The sequence below is a fragment of the Corvus moneduloides genome, chromosome 11, assembly GCF_009650955.1.
Source record: "Corvus moneduloides isolate bCorMon1 chromosome 11, bCorMon1.pri, whole genome shotgun sequence".
In the NCBI taxonomy this organism is placed as follows: Eukaryota; Metazoa; Chordata; class Aves; order Passeriformes; family Corvidae; genus Corvus; species Corvus moneduloides.
Window position 1 is genome coordinate 17,301,101 of NC_045486.1, and position 20,105 is coordinate 17,321,205.

A 20,105-nucleotide genomic window follows, 5' to 3' on the forward strand; every position below is an offset into this window, starting at 1 on the left:
GTCTTGTAGTTTCCCCGTCTAGTCCTCCTTTGTACTCAGCTATAGGTTGGTGGAGGGTTCATTTTGTGTTACAAAGGTCCTTCAAGGCCATCCCCAGGCCATCTTTCACAATGTCTCCACATGGCTTTATCAACCAAAGTGTGACCTCTTTCTAATTCTAGCTGCACCTTTCTTGCCTGCAGCAAAGCTGTTCCCTCTTCACTTTGCATTCTCAGTTGTCCCACCTTCCTTGTCTGCATGTTGTCAGGAACAGTAACTGTCTCTTGCTATAAAGGTAGAAAAAGGTCACCCTTCTTACCAGCTGACAGTACTTATGGCATTACTTTGGCAAGATTTATTCTTCCCATTGCAAAAATCAAATTCTATCACCTCTGGTAATTAATTGACTGAATTTGGGGCCTGAAATTATGAAATGCTCTTTAACTTTCCCAGTAGGAATCACAAGTTTTGTAGCTGTAGAACCAGCTGGATTCTAAAGCCTCTGAAGCAATATCCAACCAGTTCAGGAGATTTTGCAGCCATGGAGGACAAGTAAAAATTCATTCTGCTCCCCAGGAATCACCTGTTCTGGCCCTTTCACAGGTAGTTCTGCATAAACATACTTAACCACAACTTAGTTAGAAACTTCATATCACAAAAGAGAGGAGGTGCCAGACACGCTTCATTTCTCAGGGAGTTATTACTACCATCTGTGCCAGTCCTAGTGAGTGTGTGTGATCCATTTGTAGTTTCTCCATGGGCAGAGGCTCCACGAACTCACAACTTATTCCAGTGCTTTGCTGTCCTAACCACTAAGTCATTAGACTTTCCTCAGTGTTCAGCTTAACTTCTGCATTTAAACTAACTCTTCATCCTATCCACATGTTATTACTTTCCTAGATGCTTCACTATTCTGTGTACTGGAAAATCATTATCATGTTCTTTCTGCTCTCCTATCTTGAGGTTTAACAACCCAGTTTCTCAATCTTTCCTCACAGGCCATGTTTTCTAAGCCTCTGGTTTTTTTGGAGGCCTTCCAGCAAGTCCACAACTTTCTCAAAGTGAGATTTTGTAACCCTGTGTCATCCAGAGGGTTTGAATTGCTGATGAACACAATATGAAAGAATTAAGAAATACAGTATTATGGGGTACACTTCCATTACAATGATAAAATAGAGCATGGCAAATCTATTTCTTATCTTGTGGAAATCACACCTCAGCCTAATCTCCAGTTAAAATATTCATTAATACAGTCTGAATAATAAGCACATAGAACAATTACTATGAATCCAGCTTTCCTTACACTTAGGAGATACAGGTTTGTGCACATGAGAGGTTCTGACAAGATCAGGATAGCAGTGAATGAAGCTTTTTATACACACCTGTCTAACAGAAAGGGATTATACACAAGTGAATCTACAGCTGGTGTTAGCCTACATATCTCACACCGTGCCACAGTGACCAGTCTGGTTTCTGGAAGAGTGAAGATAAGGAACAGGAATACAGGCAGGGACTTGCACTGCATTGTGGTAAAATCTGGATGCTTCCTAAAGCAAACTAGTAAGTGTCTTGCAGGCACAAGCTAGCCCTTGCATAGGTCAAGTCTTGCTGTAAATACATAAAATTCTTTGGGGACAGAAATGTCTTGGCAAGTCACTCAAATCTTGCTAATTTTACCCCCATTGCAACTAAGGAATCCTTGTACCCTAGATTTGGCTGCTGCTTCTTTTCTGCTGACTGATACAGGTCATGCTTGTTCCTCTTTCACGGGACCTCCAAAAGGGACATTTCATCAGAAAGTGCAGTTGAAATCAGGCTTCAGCCCTTGGCCAGGAACTGCTTGTCTCCACAGCAGGAGAACTGTTCTTCTCCAGGGTGCTCTGGGACAGGAACAGGGTTGCACAGAACAGTGAAGAACTGGTCCAAGAGAGTAAAGAAACAGCAGTGCTTACTGGATGGAAGGGACAGTTTGTGAAATAAAACCACCATTTTGTGTTCTCAAAGGACTCCTGTGATCCTTGGCTGTTAAACCACAGCAGTATGATAGGAACCGCATCTACAGTCTGAAAGGACAAACCAAATTGTAAATTAGGCACCCTGTTTAGAGGGATTAGCCACTGGAATGCCTGTCCAAGGGTATGGTACATTCTCCATCCCATGAGACCTCATTCTCTATAATTCCCTGAAAGGAGGTGGTAGCCAGCTTGGGGTCAGCCTCTTCTCCCCGGCAACCAGCAGTAGGACAAGAGGAATTGGCCTCAAGCTGTTCCAGGGGAGGCTGAGGTTGGACATGAGGAAGAATTTCTTCTCAGAAAGGGTTGTCAGGCATTGGAATAGGCTACCCAGGGAGGTGGTGGAGTCACCATGCCTGGAGGTGTTCAAGAAACCGCTGGACATGGCACTCAGTGCCCTGATTCATTTGACATAGAGGTGTTTGTTCAAATGTTGGACTTAATGGTCTTGGAGGTGTTTTCAAATCTTAATGATTCTGTGATTCTCTGTCTTCAAGAACACGTTTTCTGGGACTGATGGTTCTGTCAAGTGTTAGATTTTTGGGCTCAGTCCAAGAACAATGATGAAATAGCAGTCATTTACATACAGAATAATCAAATCATTTCTCTTAGCCTTAAATACTAAAGAAATTATGAAGTGTGGATATTAAAGACACTATTCTCCAATATGTGCCCAATAAAGATTAAATAAGACTCCACATTCCAATTTTGTATCTGACATTTCCTAACTGGGAGTTTAATTTCTAGAATATTAATAATGTTCTTTAGCACTTACGGACTGTCAACCATCTCTGGCTTAGTGTTGTAGAATCAAGTTTAATACTTCCTTGCCAGGAGGTATTTGTATGAAATGCAGATTTTTTCATTTTATACAAAATGTAACAATTCAAGTTCTGACTCAGTCATTATGATTACACTGTGTTCATACACCACACTTACAGCTTTGTCTCTAGTGATATTTTAAAAGTCATTAAAAAATTTTAAAAGTTTGCATATTTCCATATGAAACAGTAGTGCATATGCAGGAGGATATTTAATAAATTATATATATATGTACATTTAAATTAACAGATAATTTTTGGGTACTTGATTTCATACACTATTTAATTTTTTCTGGATTAGGCATTGTTGCAGGGGTGATCAAAGGGCTCTTTTAGCATTTCATGTTGATTTTGCTTTGTTAGTGGTTTGGAGCTCCAAACAAAATCTTGAGCTACTTTGCCTAAGACATTAAATTACATGGTGAGGAATGTATCTCTTCCCCAAAAAAATACTGTCTAAAGCAAGATGTTACCAGGTTTGTTATCCCCTCTTTACATGTGGGAAACTGGGTACAGAGGAAAGGTGCCATTCCTGAGGTTACAGAGGAAGCACCTGGCAACCCCAGGACTGGACACGCTTCCAGAGCCCCTGGAAACGTCTTTAACCAGTAGATCATTCCCCTGTTTATAAGGTCAAGATCAGTATTTTTCCAGACTGCAGTAAATTATTTAGGTGCTGGATTTAGAGAGTTTACTGAGGAGCTCAAGTGATGTAAACCTTTTGTATGGATAACTCTGAGGAAAAAAATTTGCCTTCAGTTTATTCAGTGGTACTGTCATTGCAAGCTATTTACTACTTGACATAAAGAAAAGCTTCAGACTTTGTCTCTAAGATACCGCAATGGGTTTTGTGCAGGTACAGATTAAGATATTTTAAGTCTAGAGTTTTGCTAATGGTGATGTGCCCAAAAAAACCCCAGTATAGGTGTCTCGAATATGTCAAGGCAGTCATGAAAAGTCTGTATTTTCCTTTGCAAAATACTTCTGGGCACTTCTGTGAGATCTAATTGTTGTTCACAGAATTAATACAAAATACCTGACTTAGAGCCATGCAACATCTCCTCTCTACATATATTTATACTCAACTGAACTCAGCTTCCCATTTTTATTTGTGCCTTATAGTAAATGCCCTGAGCGCATTTTGCACTCAGATTAATAACCACTTTATCATCACAAGCCTTCCTGGGGCTACCCATGTGGGGTTTTTGTTTTGTTTTTGTTTCTTTCATAAAACAGGGTCAGCATGGTTCTCTCTAGCATTTGTAAAAAGGGAAGTGCGTGAATGATCTGTCTCCTTTATTCAGATCTTTCATTTCACATTTGGAAACTGGCCTTATTTTCAGTAATCAGGCCAGTGGGTAGAAGCTGGCTGGAGTAAGTGGTCTGATTGGGGATTTTTCTTGGTTTTGGTTGTTGTGTTTAGTGTGTGATTCCAGGCGGGTCGAGGGGAGCTGGGTTTCACTTGCTGTCACTACTCAGGGCTGCCATCAGAAGGAGATCTCTGGCAGCGCTCGCGCTGCTTTCCATATCACAAACTGGGAGTGCAACCCACGGCACTCAGCTCAGTGTGAGGCTCCTGAGATGAGTGTGTGCAGAGACCTGGGTTAGGTGCCTCTCACCACTGCAGGGGGCTCCCAGCTGCTGGATATCTTTCTCTCCTGCCTTCACTGCTAGCTCTGCTGGGGCCGAGTCAAGCGGTGCTGCCCAACTTCTCAACAGGTAAATCTTGTTCCTTTCTTACCGCATCATTTGAAATGTGTATGCAGAGCCCATCTGCAAGATGCTGGGGCTTATTAAGGTGTGGGGATTAATGAAGTGCAAGTTGGTAATTGAGAAAACCTACTTTCAAACAATCTAAGGTACAGAACTTGGCTGCCTCGTACATCCCTGTGCCAGGTGCCGCAACACCAGTCCTTGGCAGGAAGTGCAGAGGGCCATTTCCTGGTGCTGCATAAGTGGACAGTGTTTTGCAGATGTCAGTTGTTGAGCTGTAAAAGATATTCTGCAAAGGAACGAGGCTTGATGCTATCTCGAATGAAATAACTGTGATTTTTTCATTCTTATTAAACACAGATTTCTGCTTTTCCTGTTATTTTCCTGTAAATACTGTTGGGTTGTTCTCCACCAATTTAACTCTGTAGTGCTTGGGATGCTTGCTTTTTGATGAAAGTGTCTGGACAGACTTTAAGAAAGAATTCTCCCTCAGGGAATTTGTCCAAAGAGCCAAATATTTGCTGAAGGACTCTAACACGCTCATGATGTGTAATGCTAAGGAGTCTACAATCTACACAGGAGTCTCACTGAGCTGGCTTGATAACTTTGGGAGAAATGCTGGAAACATCCCGAATGTGAATGAGAGGTGTCGCAGACCCCAGGCCTCAAGACATGGGATCCTGGGTCTGGTACGAGGGTTTCCTTGGATAGAGACAGTGAACTGAGCCATGTCCCCTGCCTGCTGGGGTTTGGGAGTGGGTGGGAAGTGCTGTGTGGCTCTGGGGGGAACCCCAGCTCCTACTCAAAAACTCTGTGCCAGGTTCCCAGGGCAGGGAACTCCAGCTGACAGCTTTGGGCCGGACTGGTCCCATGAGCCTTCAGCTTCCTGGGGAGAGGGGGTGAGGGGTGTGTTCTGCTGCTCAGCAGATGTGGCTAATCCTGAGCTGTATTTCTTCAGTTGCAACAGCCTCTCCTTTGTGCTCCCGAACACAACATGGAGGAGGCTGCTGGTGCATCTCTCTAATGATGCCTTGCTCTGTTTTCTGCCGCTGGGGGTTCTTAGTGTCATTTTGCAAAAACGGATTACTTAATCCTCAATCCCTCCACCCCAGGTTGAGGGACATGTTAATACTTCAGTGTTATTCCATATTCTTATAGAGAGAAAATGAGAAGTGTAGGAAGATTACATGACTTGCCAAGTTCAGAGTCCAGAAGAGATTCCAGATCTCTGTTCCTTTCTGATCTTGGTATCCCTGCAGTGCTTTTCTGTGGCTTCTTGGGATGGTTAACTGCCTCCTTGTTCTGCCTGCTCTGACCGTAAGAAGCCTGTTCATGTCTGCATCATTGCCTGAAACTCAGTAATTATCAGCCCTTTTCCCATGTAGCTGTGCATGTCTCTAATGTTAAAAAAAAGCTCCTGGCACTGTTTTCTGGTAGATAGGTCTTTAGTCCATAAGCTCCTGTCCCAGCCTTGCCTGCTTTGCTGACGGTGTCGGAACAGGCCCAGGCAGGATGGTCTTTGCCTGCCTCGCTCGGGCTCTTTGCCCTCAGCCCCACCCCCAGTGTAGCTCAGCAGTCAGGGAGCTATGCACCAGTTTGGGGATGGACAACTGAGACACACAAGGGCACTTTGATTAGGGTGGCACAGAGAAGTCTGTAACTGAGTTGGAAATGTAACTGTTGGTACAGCTACAGAAATTCCCGTTCAGACCTTGAGCAAGTCTCTAGAACTGATATGAAGCATGGAAGCCCGTATGGTTCCTGTATTTTTTGTCCTCTGTAAGCTTAAATAGTTTCTGTCTTCTGACCTGGGTATTCTGTCAGTCAGGATACATTGGAGGTGGTGGAATAGCTTGCTGGTTAAATCATTTTGGAAGCCAATGCTATTGATGTTACACAAGAACTGAATTTTCCCCACTGAAGTGTTGCTTAGCCCACGCTTCTCAGATCCATGTGAAGTTAGTCAAGCTGTCCTCACTGAAAATAGTTTTGAGAGTAAGAATCTTTATTGTGCTCAAAGTGTTGAGATCAGATTGGAAAGGGTGTAAATGACAACCAAAATGATCAAGAGATACGATCACATTCAAGAAACAAACGTGCTGGTTTATTCAGCCAGGCAAGATGAGGGAGGTGTGTAATCTGGTAGAGATTAAAAATGGAGGGGAGAGAAATGTTGCTACTGAAGGACTGGTGATGCAAGAACAAGTGACAATAAATCTCTCATTAAAAAAAGCCTAACAGGCAAGGAACTAGGGGACTTTTAAGCATGAGATCAAAGAAGCTTTAGACTTAGTCGCTTAAAGTAGTCCGGGAAATCACCTAGAGAGGTTAGTTATGATTTTGAGAAACGATTTATGAGACTGTGGCAGTTACCTGCTGTTGCCACAAACTTGATTTAGTAGCCCATAAGTTCCTCTTTTTGCAGAAAAGTCTGGCAGAAAAGGCACATTTGCCAGAGTGTTACTGCCACTGTACTTTCCCAAGGGAGCTGTTCCAGTGCTTGGCTGTCCTGCTTTTCTGGTAGAACTGTCCATGGGGAACTGCAATGAGCTGTGTTATATCTTGATCTACTGCGAGATCTGAAAAGATACGAGCATTTGATTTCTCGGAAGGTGAAAGTAATTTCTCATAATACGAGCACAGATTGTTATTGCTGCAGTTATTGGAATGAGAGTTTTCTCCCTGCCTGGCCTTTTTAGTCCATCTCTTCTTTAGATGTCTTGACTAACAAAGTCTTTTATCATCCTCTGCTTGATGCAGGGCTTGGGCCAAATTTTTCCCTCAGTCTTTTACCAGAGGGAATAAAGAGTGACCACGCTGACACCAGTGAAGTTCCCCTGGGTTTGCTTTGTCACACATGACAGCAGCACAATGGTGCTGTGCTGCTAAGTGGGAGTTGTGCTTGGGAGATATTTTTTCATATAATTATAGAGACAGTGCTGGAGTTAAGGCTATAATGCAGGGTCTCTTATAATCCCACTCCCATTATGCTTTGTAAAAGGCTTGGAGAGCTTTTATTTTGTAATTGAGCACTGCAGCCAGAGAAGTGTTTCTGGCAGTGTTTGCTGTCAATCATGCACACAGTTCAGGGGGTTTAGTGTGATGTCTCAAGCATCCCTGTGTCATACCAAGTTCCTCCCAAGGACACAGCCTAAAATCTAACCTCCCTGAGGAAACAAACAGGGAGGGGTTCTGCCATTTAATTTACCTGCCCAAGTCAGCAGCCTCATCCCCAAGGCTTCCTCTGTAGTCTATGGAAAGGGAAAAGTCCCTCAAGAACGCTGTTCAATACTCTGTGTTAGGCTACAACTCCATTGCCCCCAGAAGGAGCTTTTCTTTCCTGAGAACTTGCTATGCTAGAAAAACTGGCTTTGTACAACTTAGGACTTAAATCAGGTATGAAGTGCTATGACACTGAGGATTCCCTGCCCTCTGCCAGGTGCCTGGGAATGCATTTGGGACATGAGGTGTTTTCTTTTAGGTGATGTCTCTGCAACACAGAGGCTCAGTACTGCCAAAACCATGCATTCACATGCCTGCACCATTTGCAAAGCTGTTTATATGAGTGATAAAGGTGATCTAAGGCCCACAAACATTTGGATAGGTTTTTTAGATCTTGTGCCCTTGTGGACAGAGTGTAGGCCTGGAATTCAGCTCTGCTGGCTCCAGTCCCAGCAGGGAGTGCGGTGACCCTGGAAGGTATTCTCGGTTTTCGGCGTACAATGCAACTCAATATTGGCTTGGGGGTTTATATGTGAACATGGAAAGTTGTTGAAAAATTTGAAGTAAAATTGCAGTGGGTGCTTCTGCTTTGTCTGCATCTTGCCTTGAGTCATGTAAAGCTTACAAAAGCCCTAAGGGCTGATGCTTGTATAGCTTTGCTTGTGTGTTTTTCTTGTCAGCTTCGAGAAGGATGTGCCTTTGGTGGGTGATGGGAAGGTGGAAGAGAGATGTACAAAGACACTGCTATCTCCTGGCAATCTCTGTGCATTTGTCTGCAGTCCTGTTTGTAAAAAGCTGACCAAATGTGTTAAAGGCATTGTAGAGTGTATTAGTGTAGCAAGGTTTAGCAAAAAAAACATTGTGCAAGAACTGACTTTCTTTGCATCTGGGGAAAAATGAATTCTGTGCATTGTGGTTGCTCCCACTTGAATAATGACATGCAAAATTTGGATTCTAGGCAGGTGCCAGTTACAGTGAACTCTTTAGAGAGGTTGAGTCAATAAGAGCAATGGCTTCAGTGTGTGTCACAACTGCACACATTGTGTTAGAATATGGAGTGAAGGTTGGAAGTTTCCTTGCTGCATCTGTCAGTGACACTGTCAGATTCTGGATGTCCAGCCTGTGGTGACCAAGCAGAGAACACAAGCTGTGGCTGAAAATAGAATGAAGGTGCTTAACTGCACCCTCCTATCAGCACAGCCTCCCCCAGATAAGCAGCTGTAATCTCTGCTCAGGGATCTAGCTTGGACAGCACTTTCACACTTGTCCATTCCTTTGGCCATATCTGTTCCCTTTCCACTGGCAGCTGAGGGAAGGCTCAGGCTCTGGAGGGTTCAAACCACCTTTGCAGCACACTGGGCTGATCTGGGAGCAGATGTGTGTGACATGAGCTGGGGCTGGCTTAGACCTGCCTTTGGGAAGAGGCACTGGGGCCTCTCTCCTGCTAGGGCAGTCCAGAGCCTGGGCACATCAGTGACCCCCTCCTATCTCAGCCAGCTCCAGAGGCCAACACCAGCCTATTTGAGCTCCAATTCTGACCAGGAAATACAGGCACAAGGAACTGTAGCTGGCCAGAAGGCAGAATATTTGTTGTCATCCTCAGTTAGGGTCCTCTCATCTTTGGAACTTGAACATATGATCAGACTACAAAACTGTGTCTGTAAAAGCACAGCTCTTCTCTGAAAGAGACTGCAAGTGTTTCATGCTTGTCTCTCAGGGACTTGGTGGCAACTGTGTGGCTTGCAAGTACAAAGAAACTTTTTTTCCCCTAACTGCCTCTCCTCCAGATTCAGCCTGAACTCGGAGACCTGAGCTGTAGTCTTTCCATTGCCCTCTGATCGGAGGGTTTGATAGAAAAGCTGAGTATGCAGCAGCACCTGTGAGCTGGGGCCCAAGAGTGTGCACAAAGGGGCATCCAGGGAGTTCTCCTGGTAGGGCTGCTCATGCATGAACTGGAACTGAGCCCAGCTGCTGCCCTCCAGCATTATTTTGAACAAAAAAGTCACACTCTTCTACGTGGTGCAGCTGTGCCCTTACTTGCAGTACTGCCTTTATTGCCTCAGGTAGAGCCTGGTGGAGGGACCTGGGGACCCAGCAGTGCTCAAGGCCAATGGGGCAAAGAGCTCTTTAAGCTTGCTGTTATCTTTCATTTAGCAGGTGGAAAAGAAGAAATAAAACAGGTAAGGAGTTGCAAAAAAAAAAAAAAAAATTCTAAGGTGATGGTTTTGCAGAGAAGGTATTAATGCATAATTCATCTGGATATTCCTGCTTTCCTGAGCAATGAATGATGCTGCTTTCCCAACTGCACTATTCTCAGCTGTGTATTTTGTGGTAAGAACTACTGACAAAAGAGGATTCAGCCAGCACTGCAGGCCTCTGTTCAGCCAAGCTCAGCCTCCTGATCCTCTCCCATCTTCTTGAGCCCTCCCTTGTGTGCAAGAAGGAAAGGAGAGCCAAGGTCTGGAGGTGCTGCAAGTGGACTGAGCTCAGATCCTTGGCGAGGTTTTGACTTGCACACAAGCAAGACTTCAGTGACCCCCCCACCTCTCTTAATGTGCCTGGGATTCAGGCTTCTGCTGAGGTTCTGATCAAGGTCTCCCTTCCTCTTCCTGCTTTGGGATGTGAGGGTGTGCAGGCTCACAGTCATACCTCCCCCTTCTCTGGCAGACATGGCAGAAGAGAAACCTCAAGCAGAAGCAGGGAAAGTCACTGGTTTCCTGTGTACTCTCAACAGCTCCTCATCTTGGTTATTTCTGAGAGCAGACAAGTTGGATCAGGGCTCATTCCAACCACAGCAGGCACTGAGCAGCGCTTGGGGCCAGGGAGGCTGACAAGTCTGCTGATTCAAACTTCCAGCAGACAAGCTAGTGCTCAAGATCCAAAATCCAGGTGTGGGAAACTTGTGTTGTCCTGTAGAAAACGGTGAGCCTCATGTAGAGTCAAAGGCTGAGTGCACTGAATGGAGTCAGGCCATCTCTCCAGACAGTGCCTGTTCAGTCAGTGACAAAGAACAAACTTTTGAGGGGCAGCTCCAGTGCCAGACTTCTAAGAGTTTGTACCTTAGACTTGCTCTCTCAAGCATCCTCATGTAAGGCTCACTTAGCTGTAGATTTTGGTCTCAGGATTAGCTTTGGTATCTGACAATACAGGAGCTCCAAAGGAAAATCTACCCTTGACTGATGCATTTATAACTCACCACCATCACTTTATCTCCCACCCCCTTCCTCTTTGGGTGGAGGGAGCCTCCTAAGAGTGGAGTTCAGAGAGCTGCAGACATTGTCTTTGTTGGTTCAGATTAAACTGGCCAAGGTAGGGAAAGGTAGATGCAGGTACCAGCACACTCCATGCCTGGAGCAATCAGCTCCTTTGGCCAAAAGCCTCAGAAAGCTGAGGAATAGTCCCGGTAAAAGAATGGTTTTAGAACATTTATAGAGCACAGTTATGCTCCTAAATGTCTGTTGTGGACTCCTGCAGCTGATGAAAACAATAGCAAGCTGCCATGCCTGATTCTTTCTCATCATTTCAGCCTTTCAGGTAGAAGAGAATCCATAACAAGATAAAAAAAGAGAAGACAAGTTTTCTTTCCCAGTCCAGGAAAAATAACGTGTTGGATTATAATCTGCAAACTGTGGAAAGTACCAACATGAGCAACAAGGGACCAGAGAATCCCATCTCAGCTACACTGACTGAGGGCCTGAAGAGAAAGAGGGGGAGACCAAAGAAGCAGCCACAGGTAAGGGAACATCATCCCAAGAGGCTGCCTGAGGATGCCATGGCAGAAGCCTGATGGGATTTGCAGGCAGCCCTGGGAAGCTGCTTGCTAACAAGGACAAGGGAGGGAGAGGTGTGGCAGATGCTAGGGCTCCCCAGGACAGCAGCAGGATCTGCACCCTGGGAAATCTCTGCTCCTGGCCTCAGAGGCACCTCTGATGTGACAGGCGCAGTGACAGTTCAGCCAGGACATGTGTGAGAGGAGCTGACCAGCTCTCTGTTCTAGCCTGGAGACTTTCCTGTGTCATCACCCTCTGTTCCTGCACCAGTAATTGGATGGAACAGGGAAGGCCCCTTGGTCAGAGTTCTTTGAACTTACTCATTTCCTCAGCCCAAAAGACAAAAAGGTGTAGAAGTATTGCTGGTCACCTTCTAATGCACTTCACAGCTGGAAAAGCAGAGACAACCAGCTATTTAGTGGTCTGGGTGCTCTTAGTGGGGTAAGACAGTCCAAGATCTACCAGAGTAAGAGAATGTAAATTGTTTCAGGGATCATCCTGCTTAAATGGTTTTCTCCTTTTATCCCAGGAGGATGCTGGAAACACAGCTGTTATCCCACAGGATGCTGTGGAACCACAGCCAGCAAAGAAACCCCGAGGAAGGCCAAAAGGAAGCAAGAAAGTGACTGCTCTAACTGGGGGAAAGGTGAGAGGAAACAGCTTATATTCATTTACAGGGGAGAGAAGCACTGCCAGAGAGGCAAGCAGTAATGTGTCTCTTGGCTTAAAGATAGTGAAAGTTGCCCCTAATTCAGCTCAGCTTTAATTGCCACTGTTGGACAAATCAGTTATTGTGGTTTCAGCCCTTACTCACCTCCCAGCCTTCCTGTGTTGCCACTGCCTGTTCAGCAGTTTCCTTCCAGTGCTTCTCCTCCACCACTGCCAAATAATCACAACCAGTGCAGTCAGGCAGGTGTTTCCTCCTCAACTGTCTTCTATCCCCAGCTTTTGCTTTTTCTGCTACTTGTGAGACAAGACCTTTATACAAAGGTCACTGTGGCCATGTTCAGTTTGTCACAATGCCCAGCAAATATGAGAGCTGACAATATTTTTTCCCCCTTTGTTTTCAATAAAGGCAGAACCTTCTGCTGGGAAAAGAGGAAGAGGGAGGCCCCGCAAGTGGGTGAGTATGATGTTCAGTCCTTTTCCTCTTCTCCAGTCACAGATCCTGGGGACCTTTCAGCTGTGTTTGCCCTTCTCAGACTCTGTGTCTGCCACAACATTCTTTCAGCCTTGGTAGCCTGAAAATAATTAGGAAAGCTCTGACTGCCTTCCTGATGGCCTCCAAGATTCAGCTACTGAAGAATTCTGAGAGCCCAGGGGAGAGAGATGCTGTGCTTAATTCAAGACATGCTAGACTTCCACAGTATGGCACTTTCTCAGGCTTGGAATGTCAGACTAGAGATTCCATGCTTTCTTAGAGAAGAAGGGGTTGTGTTCCGAGGAGACTTGAAAGACTGAAGTGATTGCTTAGCATGTCAGTTTATCTCAAAAGAAGAAATTTTAAATTAAGAGAAAAGAAAATTTGATGAATGGAGAAACTTTTGAGTCCTGCTGGCAGGAGACTCTTTTATGCAGCGAACAAAGGATTCATAAGAATCAATAGCTGACGAGAAAACATTCCAGGTGTAAAAACAAGACAAAAGCTTTTAATTAATAAGGCTATTCAGTCCTGTGAACAATTAATGGGATGTTATCTGTCATTGGGAGTGATTAAAAAACCCCACAACAGCCACAAACCATTATTTAGTGTTCATCACAAACTTTGCTAAACCCAACCCCAAGCTGTGCCCTTGCTGCTGTAATCCATAGGTTTGTTGTACACCTATGGTGGCACAAGAGTACTCAGGAGGGAAAGGGACACTTCTGGTTCAGCAGAAGCAGAGGGACAGAGCAGCCTGTGAGGGCCACACAGAAGGCTTGGAAGGAAATGTTCACTAGCAAGGAAGTGCCAGGATATGGGAGAGGTCAGAAGTCTTTTCTGATGTGACAGTGACCTTGCCATGCAAATATATCCTGGATAGTGGGAAACTGCAAACCCTGTGCAGAATGCCCCAGATAAGGGAACTGTTCCATAAATCTGTTCCTTCCCTGCAGTCCAGGTGAGAAGGTAACAGTCTAGTTCAGCACATTGCTCTTGCTCAAACCCCATTGCTTTTCCTAAGCCCATTGATATTACATTATTTAAATACACTGGTTAGGGAAGTCTGGTGTGTTACTAGTGCTTAAAGCAACCAGCTGTGCAAATTGGGATCCTCAAGCTCTATGGAAAATCATCAGAGGCAGAAGTGTCTGTGTCTTACAGAACAAAACCTTACCCAGTGAGTTCTGCTGGTGTCATTTGTGGACTGACAAATCTCAAAGACAAGCAGGAGGATGTAGAGTTAACATTTCAAAATGTGTCATTTGAAGTTTGGTTAGTGAAGCATTCTGATGTTTCAGTTCAGAATTAAACAGCTGAAGAATTTTTGGGGGGCAAAACCAAAGCAGAAGAAAAAGATCATTTTGGTTTTAACTGTCAATAGACAAAATGTTTAGCTGGTCAAGACAGGGAATTATCCTGAAATCTAGAAAATATTCTTGATGAAAAAAATTCTTCACAGCTGCATAATGGGCAGATGTTTTTGAAGTGTTGGGCTGTGTGTCTCTCTACAAGCCTGGTAATGGGATGGTCCATTATGGATTCTAACAGCGATTCAGACAGTTGTGAATGTGTATGGACACTACCTGCCCTGGTGTGTGCTCTTGCCTGTGGTTGGGTGTAGGAGTTGGTGGCAAATGGGTGTGTTGTCAGGGCTGCACAGTCTTGGTTAAATAATAATCTAATAATAATCTATCTACTTTGTGTATTTGCAGTTGTCTTTCGATACGTAATTTTGCATGTGGGGAGTTGTTTATTTTTGGTGTCTTTCTTTGTAGCCTCAAGCAGTGGTCCAAGAAGGAGAGTCTCAGGGAGGAAATCCTCAGGAAAGCAGTGACTTGAATTTGAACTCGGCACCAGCCACACAGGGTATGAAATTAGATAATCATAATTACACAAGACTAAACAGTGCAGCCACGCTCTGGCAAAGCATGCACATACCCACAAAGCTCTAGCACTGGCTGCAGCCTTTCTGGTAAATCCTACAAACAGAGGAGCATTTGGAAGGCTTCCAGGCCCATTCCATCTAATTCAGTTGTGACTACTTCAGCAGAAGTGGAGGTAGAAAAAAAAGGAGAGAAGAAAATCTCTGTCTTCCCAAGAAGTCACACATCTGAGGTTCTGGTCACTGGTACAGGTGTGCAGCTCAGTGGAATTTTCTGGCTGGTGTGTACAAAGTGAAAGTAGTCTATTGTTAATGTCTTGCCTTACTTGAAAAAAATGATGGATAAAAAAATCCCATGGTATTTGGGACATCTTAGTACTCTGGATTGACTCCAGAATGCTTCCATGCTGGTCTTCCTCTCTCTTCCTGGCTTGTACTCTAAGGCAGAGCTTGCAGGCACTGGCAGAGGTGCCTCAGCAGCACCATGATGGCACTGGCCAGTTTCTGTAGAAGGCTCAATTTATCTAAGCTTCTCTGAGATGAGATGCCAGATGACAGTTATCACTGCTGTAGGAATGTACAGATGCACCACCCAGAGCCCCAGCCTCACTTCAGCCCTGAGAAAGTACAAATTTGAGTCCAACCTTTCAGGGCCATTTCTGAGGTAGATTCCAGGAGAACTTGTGTGCATCTATGTCCTACCTTCCATGGGCCTTGTAGGAAGCTCTTCATGAAATGTTTTCCCTGGAGGCAGAAGGGGCCAGGAGCCCAGGGAAGGCAGAAGTTGCCTGGTTTGCCACGTGGCAGCACAGCTGCTCCCTCCTGCCGTTGGCGTGCGAAGCGAGCGAACCGACACTGGGCAGCAGAGCCCAGCCCAGCCCCGGGTTCTTAGAAAGTCCCTGGAAATGCCACATGATTCAATGCCAGGGGAGTTAACCTCAGTTGCTCAATTCAGTTTCCTCTGGGGCTCCTGCTCCCGTATCACTTCCTGCCACGGAGTTGTGCGCTGACATCAGCGGAGCCGCAGGCTCACAGGGGATGAGCTCACCTCCGGCCCGGCCGCCGCCGCCTTTGGTGCAGTTGAGCATCGCCCCAAACCACAGCCAGTGTGGGTAATTTCTTCTTCCTTTCAGTTTGAGTGGGACCCGGGGCAGTGACAGGAGGAATCCGTTTCCCTGCTGTTGCAGTGAGGTAGAAGCAGATGTGACAGGATCAGCGGATGCTGCGGTCGCTGGGAGACGGCCGTGCAGCACATGATAGTGCAGCCCCAACCACTGTGCTCCCCCCAGGCCAGGCATGGAGAGGGGACTTCTGCTCTTGGGGAGGGTCTGCACTTCTGTGAGAACAAAAACAAACAGCCAGGAAGTCAGTGGGGGTAAGCATGTACAGTATGAAACCGGGAAATCCTCTGGAAAACTTCTAAAGTTATTTGCTCAGGAGCTTGAGATGGAGCGGTAATCCTGGCTTAAAGCTTCTGACTTACTGGAGGCTATCCTGGGGCTCGTTTGCAAGCATAGTGCAGCTGTAGCAGCTTGCAGACAGGCAGTTTCTGGATTAACCCATTCCATGAGTCTGGGTTTATTATATGCCTGCAAGTTTTTGTGCTACTTGTGCAGGAGGCTACTGCTCTGAGACTTGTTAGCAGGAGTCTGTGATCACATAATGATCTTCTCCTATAGACACAGCCAGAGCATTGGCCATTGAGGGCTTTGGTGGTTTGCTCTTTGCTTCCAGGTGGGGATTTCTGAGATGCTGTACTAGGGAGGGGATGGGAGGGTACATGTACTTGCCCATCCTGCAGGTTGTACACTGCACAACTCCAAGTGGGAAAGAGATCTGCCCTGGGCTTTGTGTCTGCAGCATTAACATGAATTGCTGAAATAAAACTGACTGCCTTTCAGTTTGTTATGGGGTAAATCAAGACATAGGAAGAGCTGAATCAGAAATAAGCAAGATTTGCAATCCTGCAGTGGGGCAGAGAGCTGCTTTAAAGCCAGCTGGGTTTTTTCCCATGGCCTTGGCCTGGGGTTCTAGCTCTGGTTTTCCCAAGTCACTGGTTATGGGTGACTCCAGGTTATCCAAGAGCAGGCAGGAGTTTGTTAATGGATCAGGCTCTATTGTGTTGCTACCTGGAGATGCTGCCATCAGAACTCCAGCATTAACATTTCTGTTTTTCTGGGTCAAGAAGCATTTGGGGTTTTTTTTTCCTGAGTACCATTACTGAAGAAGATGTTAATATTGGGTAGGGCACTTTGGAAATTTGTGTCTCATGAGGATTCAAAGAAATACATACTTGCTGTCAGCAGAGGTGGTTGATGAGTGTGTGCAGAGCAGAAACCAGACAATTTCACACAGACTGTCACTCCTGGGCTCTCAGAAGCCTCATGCTGAGCCCTGCTGCCAGGGAAGCCATTTGTATCAGGAGCTCCATTTAGCCTGGAGCTGGTACAAGAGCAGTGGGAATGGATCCTTGTCACCTCTCAACCTTGCACTGGCTCTGTAAGGGGGTGGTGTACTGGGCAGCAGGGCTCCTGGACCCAAAGCTCTAACCCTCTCTCTCCCATGATCTTTCTTTAGGCATCACTGGAAAAGACGGTTCCAGGTCCGGCAAAACCACTGGTCTTAGCAGATGTCTTAACATCCCTGCTGCAGCTCAGTAGCATCCCACCTGTTCATGTCTTGCTGAAGCCAGAGGACTGGAAAGCAAGCAGGATTTTTAATATTGTATTTCAGATTCTTCATTTGTGATAATTTTAGCCAAGCTCTCTCTCCTGTTGCCTGTGGACTTGTTTACCCCAAACATCCAAACAGGGATTTAGGGGAAGAAATGGCAAATGCCTTGTTGGAGAGATGCCTTTTACAGTTTGTAGTATATCTTTTGAGATACATTCATTTCCCTTTGGATAACCTGGTGCCTTGCCCTGACACAGAGAGCAGTATTTTAACAGAAAGGTACTGTTGACTCAGCAATACAGATACAGGAAAGGAAATCTATTTACACAGCTAATGGCTGAGCTTGTCTGCCATTATCACCTCTGGCAGACTGATGGAGAGTGCCAGGAGTTAAGTTTTGCTCTGTTGCCCATAAGGACTGCATCTGAAAGACAGCCTTTGAGTCCTTTCCTGATTATTTCAGAAAGAAAAACCTTCATGGCATTTCCAGCTTGCCCTGTGCTGCTGTTCCAGTGTTTCTGTGTGATTTGGTGCTTTAGGGTAAAGTTTGCACCCTGATGTCTTAGAGATTGATTCTGAAATTTTTGTTTTAACATGAGCAGCTCAGGGCCTTCTCCTATAACTTCTTCTGGCCTGGTGGCTCTCCCCTTGAGTTTGATAGCAGCTCCAAGTGCACAGTGCTTACAAGCTTAGTCACAGCCACTGGATTTCATCCCTTCAAAGGAGTGTCTGTAAAGAACCAGTTATACAAAAGTTGCTTCCTTACATAGCCTCAGGATTCAATTTAAATTAGTTTAATTTCAGTCCCTAACACGTGTGTGTGGGGTCCTCTAGTGTCACAACTATGCAAACAAAAGCTGGTGATAGTTTAGTTTTGGGAGACAGCAGTAGCCAGTTGGTTTGAGATTGTTGCTGGCTGCTCTCAGTTTCACATTGTTAGCAGATTTGTGCTTTTGGTGTCAGAGCTGAACTTGTTAAATTCTGATGAATTGAGGGTATTTCCAATATCCAGTTGCAAACTGAAATCCCGGTGGTATTTTCCATCTCCTGGATGTTCTGCCTTGCCTATTAAGGGACAAAGTGGGTATTTCAATTATCTCTGACAGGATGTAAAATTGGCTAGCTTTACAGTGTTAAATATTTAAACAGAACATAATTGGCTTAAAATTTATGGTGTTGCATAGCAGAAACCCATGAAATGGCCATATATATTGAACTCATTTATTATCTTTTCATCAGAGTTCTGTTCTCTTGGCAGGTATTTATTTAACACAAGAAAATGTATGTAGAATTAAGAAGAAAGACTGATTGGAGAGATAATGGAGTGAAAAGTGGGGTTTTTTTCCTTTTGGGTAATTTTTTCCAGTCCACCTAGTTTAGTACTGATGAGTCCTGATCCCATTAATTCTGCTAGTAGTGATGAGAGTCCCAGTCCCAATTCTGTGGGGTGTCTGGTTTGCCCTAAGGGCACTCTCTTGTATATGGAGCTTGGTGGTCGCAGCAGAAAACTGCATCACAGATAATCTTTGTACCCCACTACCAAATAGCAGAGAAATCAAGGACTGAATGGATTAGATCACAGGGACTGACCTAAATCCTGTGCTATAGGATGAGCTGTACTGCCAGGTACGGGAAGAGTTTGACCCCCAGCTCCTGCTGTGGGGGTAACTCCAGGTGGGACATGACACAAGTGAATCCGTACTGTTGATGGTTACATGAGAAGGTGCAGCTGGTGCTCCCCTGAACTCTGCTGCTCTTCAGTGCACACACAAGTTCAGCTGCAGTTCGTGTCTACATTCAAAGGCCACTCCAGTAGCAAACCAAAATATTTTACCAACTTCTGTGCCTGATTTTCAGTTGAGTTGGCAGGTTCAGTACTCTCGTTGCAAGGCTGTACTGCCTGTTTAATTAACCCCTGCTACCTGAGAGCAGTAGCTGTTACTGTGTGACACTGGAACTTCAGCTTCTCCTAAATGGATTAGGGATTACATCTGTAAGAGACTCAAGCTTTTCCTGTGACATCAGTCAGTCCTTTCTCAGCTGGTGGCCTGGAATAGGGGTGCAAACTGCCTTGGCTAGATAGTAAATCCATTTGCTTTAGGTCAGCAGTATTCCTGGGATGTGCATACGAAGTACTTCTCTTAAAATTAAAAAAAACCAAAACTAGTCTTTGCTACCTCTTAACACTCTCCTGAAAAACCACAGTAGAGAACTTATTTCCATAAAAATGCAAGTGCTGGAGGAGAACAGAATTCTACTCTTTCAGGAGCTCTTCTGTGTGTAGTTGAAATCCCAATCCATAACTTCAGCTTCCATGTTTATGCAGAGAATTAGAATGGAAGTCAGTGCTTGTGAAAGGTGGGCAGAATTCCAGACATCTTCAGACAGCTAGGATCTCACACTGGATCAATTGTCTTTTTTGAAATTATAAACATTTTTATTTCCTATATAGTTAATTACCTTTTCTGTGTAGACAAATCCTACCTCTTAAGCAAATGCATGTCAAGTGTTTTTAAGCTCAGGAAGCTTAGGTCTGACTTGGCCAAAAATAAGAGGTCGTTACAGTTGTTACAGGAGCTGAACAAGGTTTGTTATCTAGCAAAGTTTGGAAGTTTCCCATAAATGGTTTTGGTGAAGGCATAGAGAGTGTTGGCAACTTGCAAATTAGCCTTGAAGTTTGTTTTAAATAAAGGTATTCAACAAAAGCCCCTCAGGCTCCTGCTTTGCCTCCTCCTTGTGCAACACCCTCAGCTCACATACACACATTGCTGGACAAGGTGAGTGTCTTTTGACCTGGAGTTCTGGGGATTATAAACAAAAATTTGGTCATTGAGGAGCAGCCCCAGACTGATGTAAGAAATAATAAGCAGGAGGAATCACACATGGAGA

General features: G+C 44.9%; 1 protein-coding gene across 4 annotated transcripts in view; it reads left to right on the forward strand.

Moving 5' to 3' along the window:
- The window catches only part of LOC116449186 (high mobility group protein HMGI-C-like), a 51,286-nt gene extending 31,365 nt beyond the window's left edge, over positions 1 to 19,921 (forward strand). For 2 of the 4 annotated variants that reach the window (XM_032120402.1, XM_032120404.1), the window contains exons 2-6: positions 11,274 to 11,480; positions 12,047 to 12,163; positions 12,593 to 12,640; positions 14,437 to 14,527; positions 17,121 to 19,921. In XM_032120402.1, the coding sequence (XP_031976293.1) occupies positions 11,391 to 11,480; positions 12,047 to 12,163; positions 12,593 to 12,640; positions 14,437 to 14,527; positions 17,121 to 17,203 (429 nt within the window). In that variant the 5' untranslated portion in view covers positions 11,274 to 11,390 and the 3' untranslated portion in view covers positions 17,204 to 19,921. Of the gene's footprint in view, positions 1 to 4,275; positions 4,532 to 11,130; positions 11,151 to 11,273; positions 11,481 to 12,046; positions 12,164 to 12,592; positions 12,641 to 14,436; positions 14,528 to 17,120 lie in introns of those variants that run through there. The other 2 variants (XM_032120403.1, XM_032120405.1) reach the window with 2 other exon arrangements.
- The last annotated feature ends 184 nt before the right edge of the window (positions 19,922 to 20,105 follow it).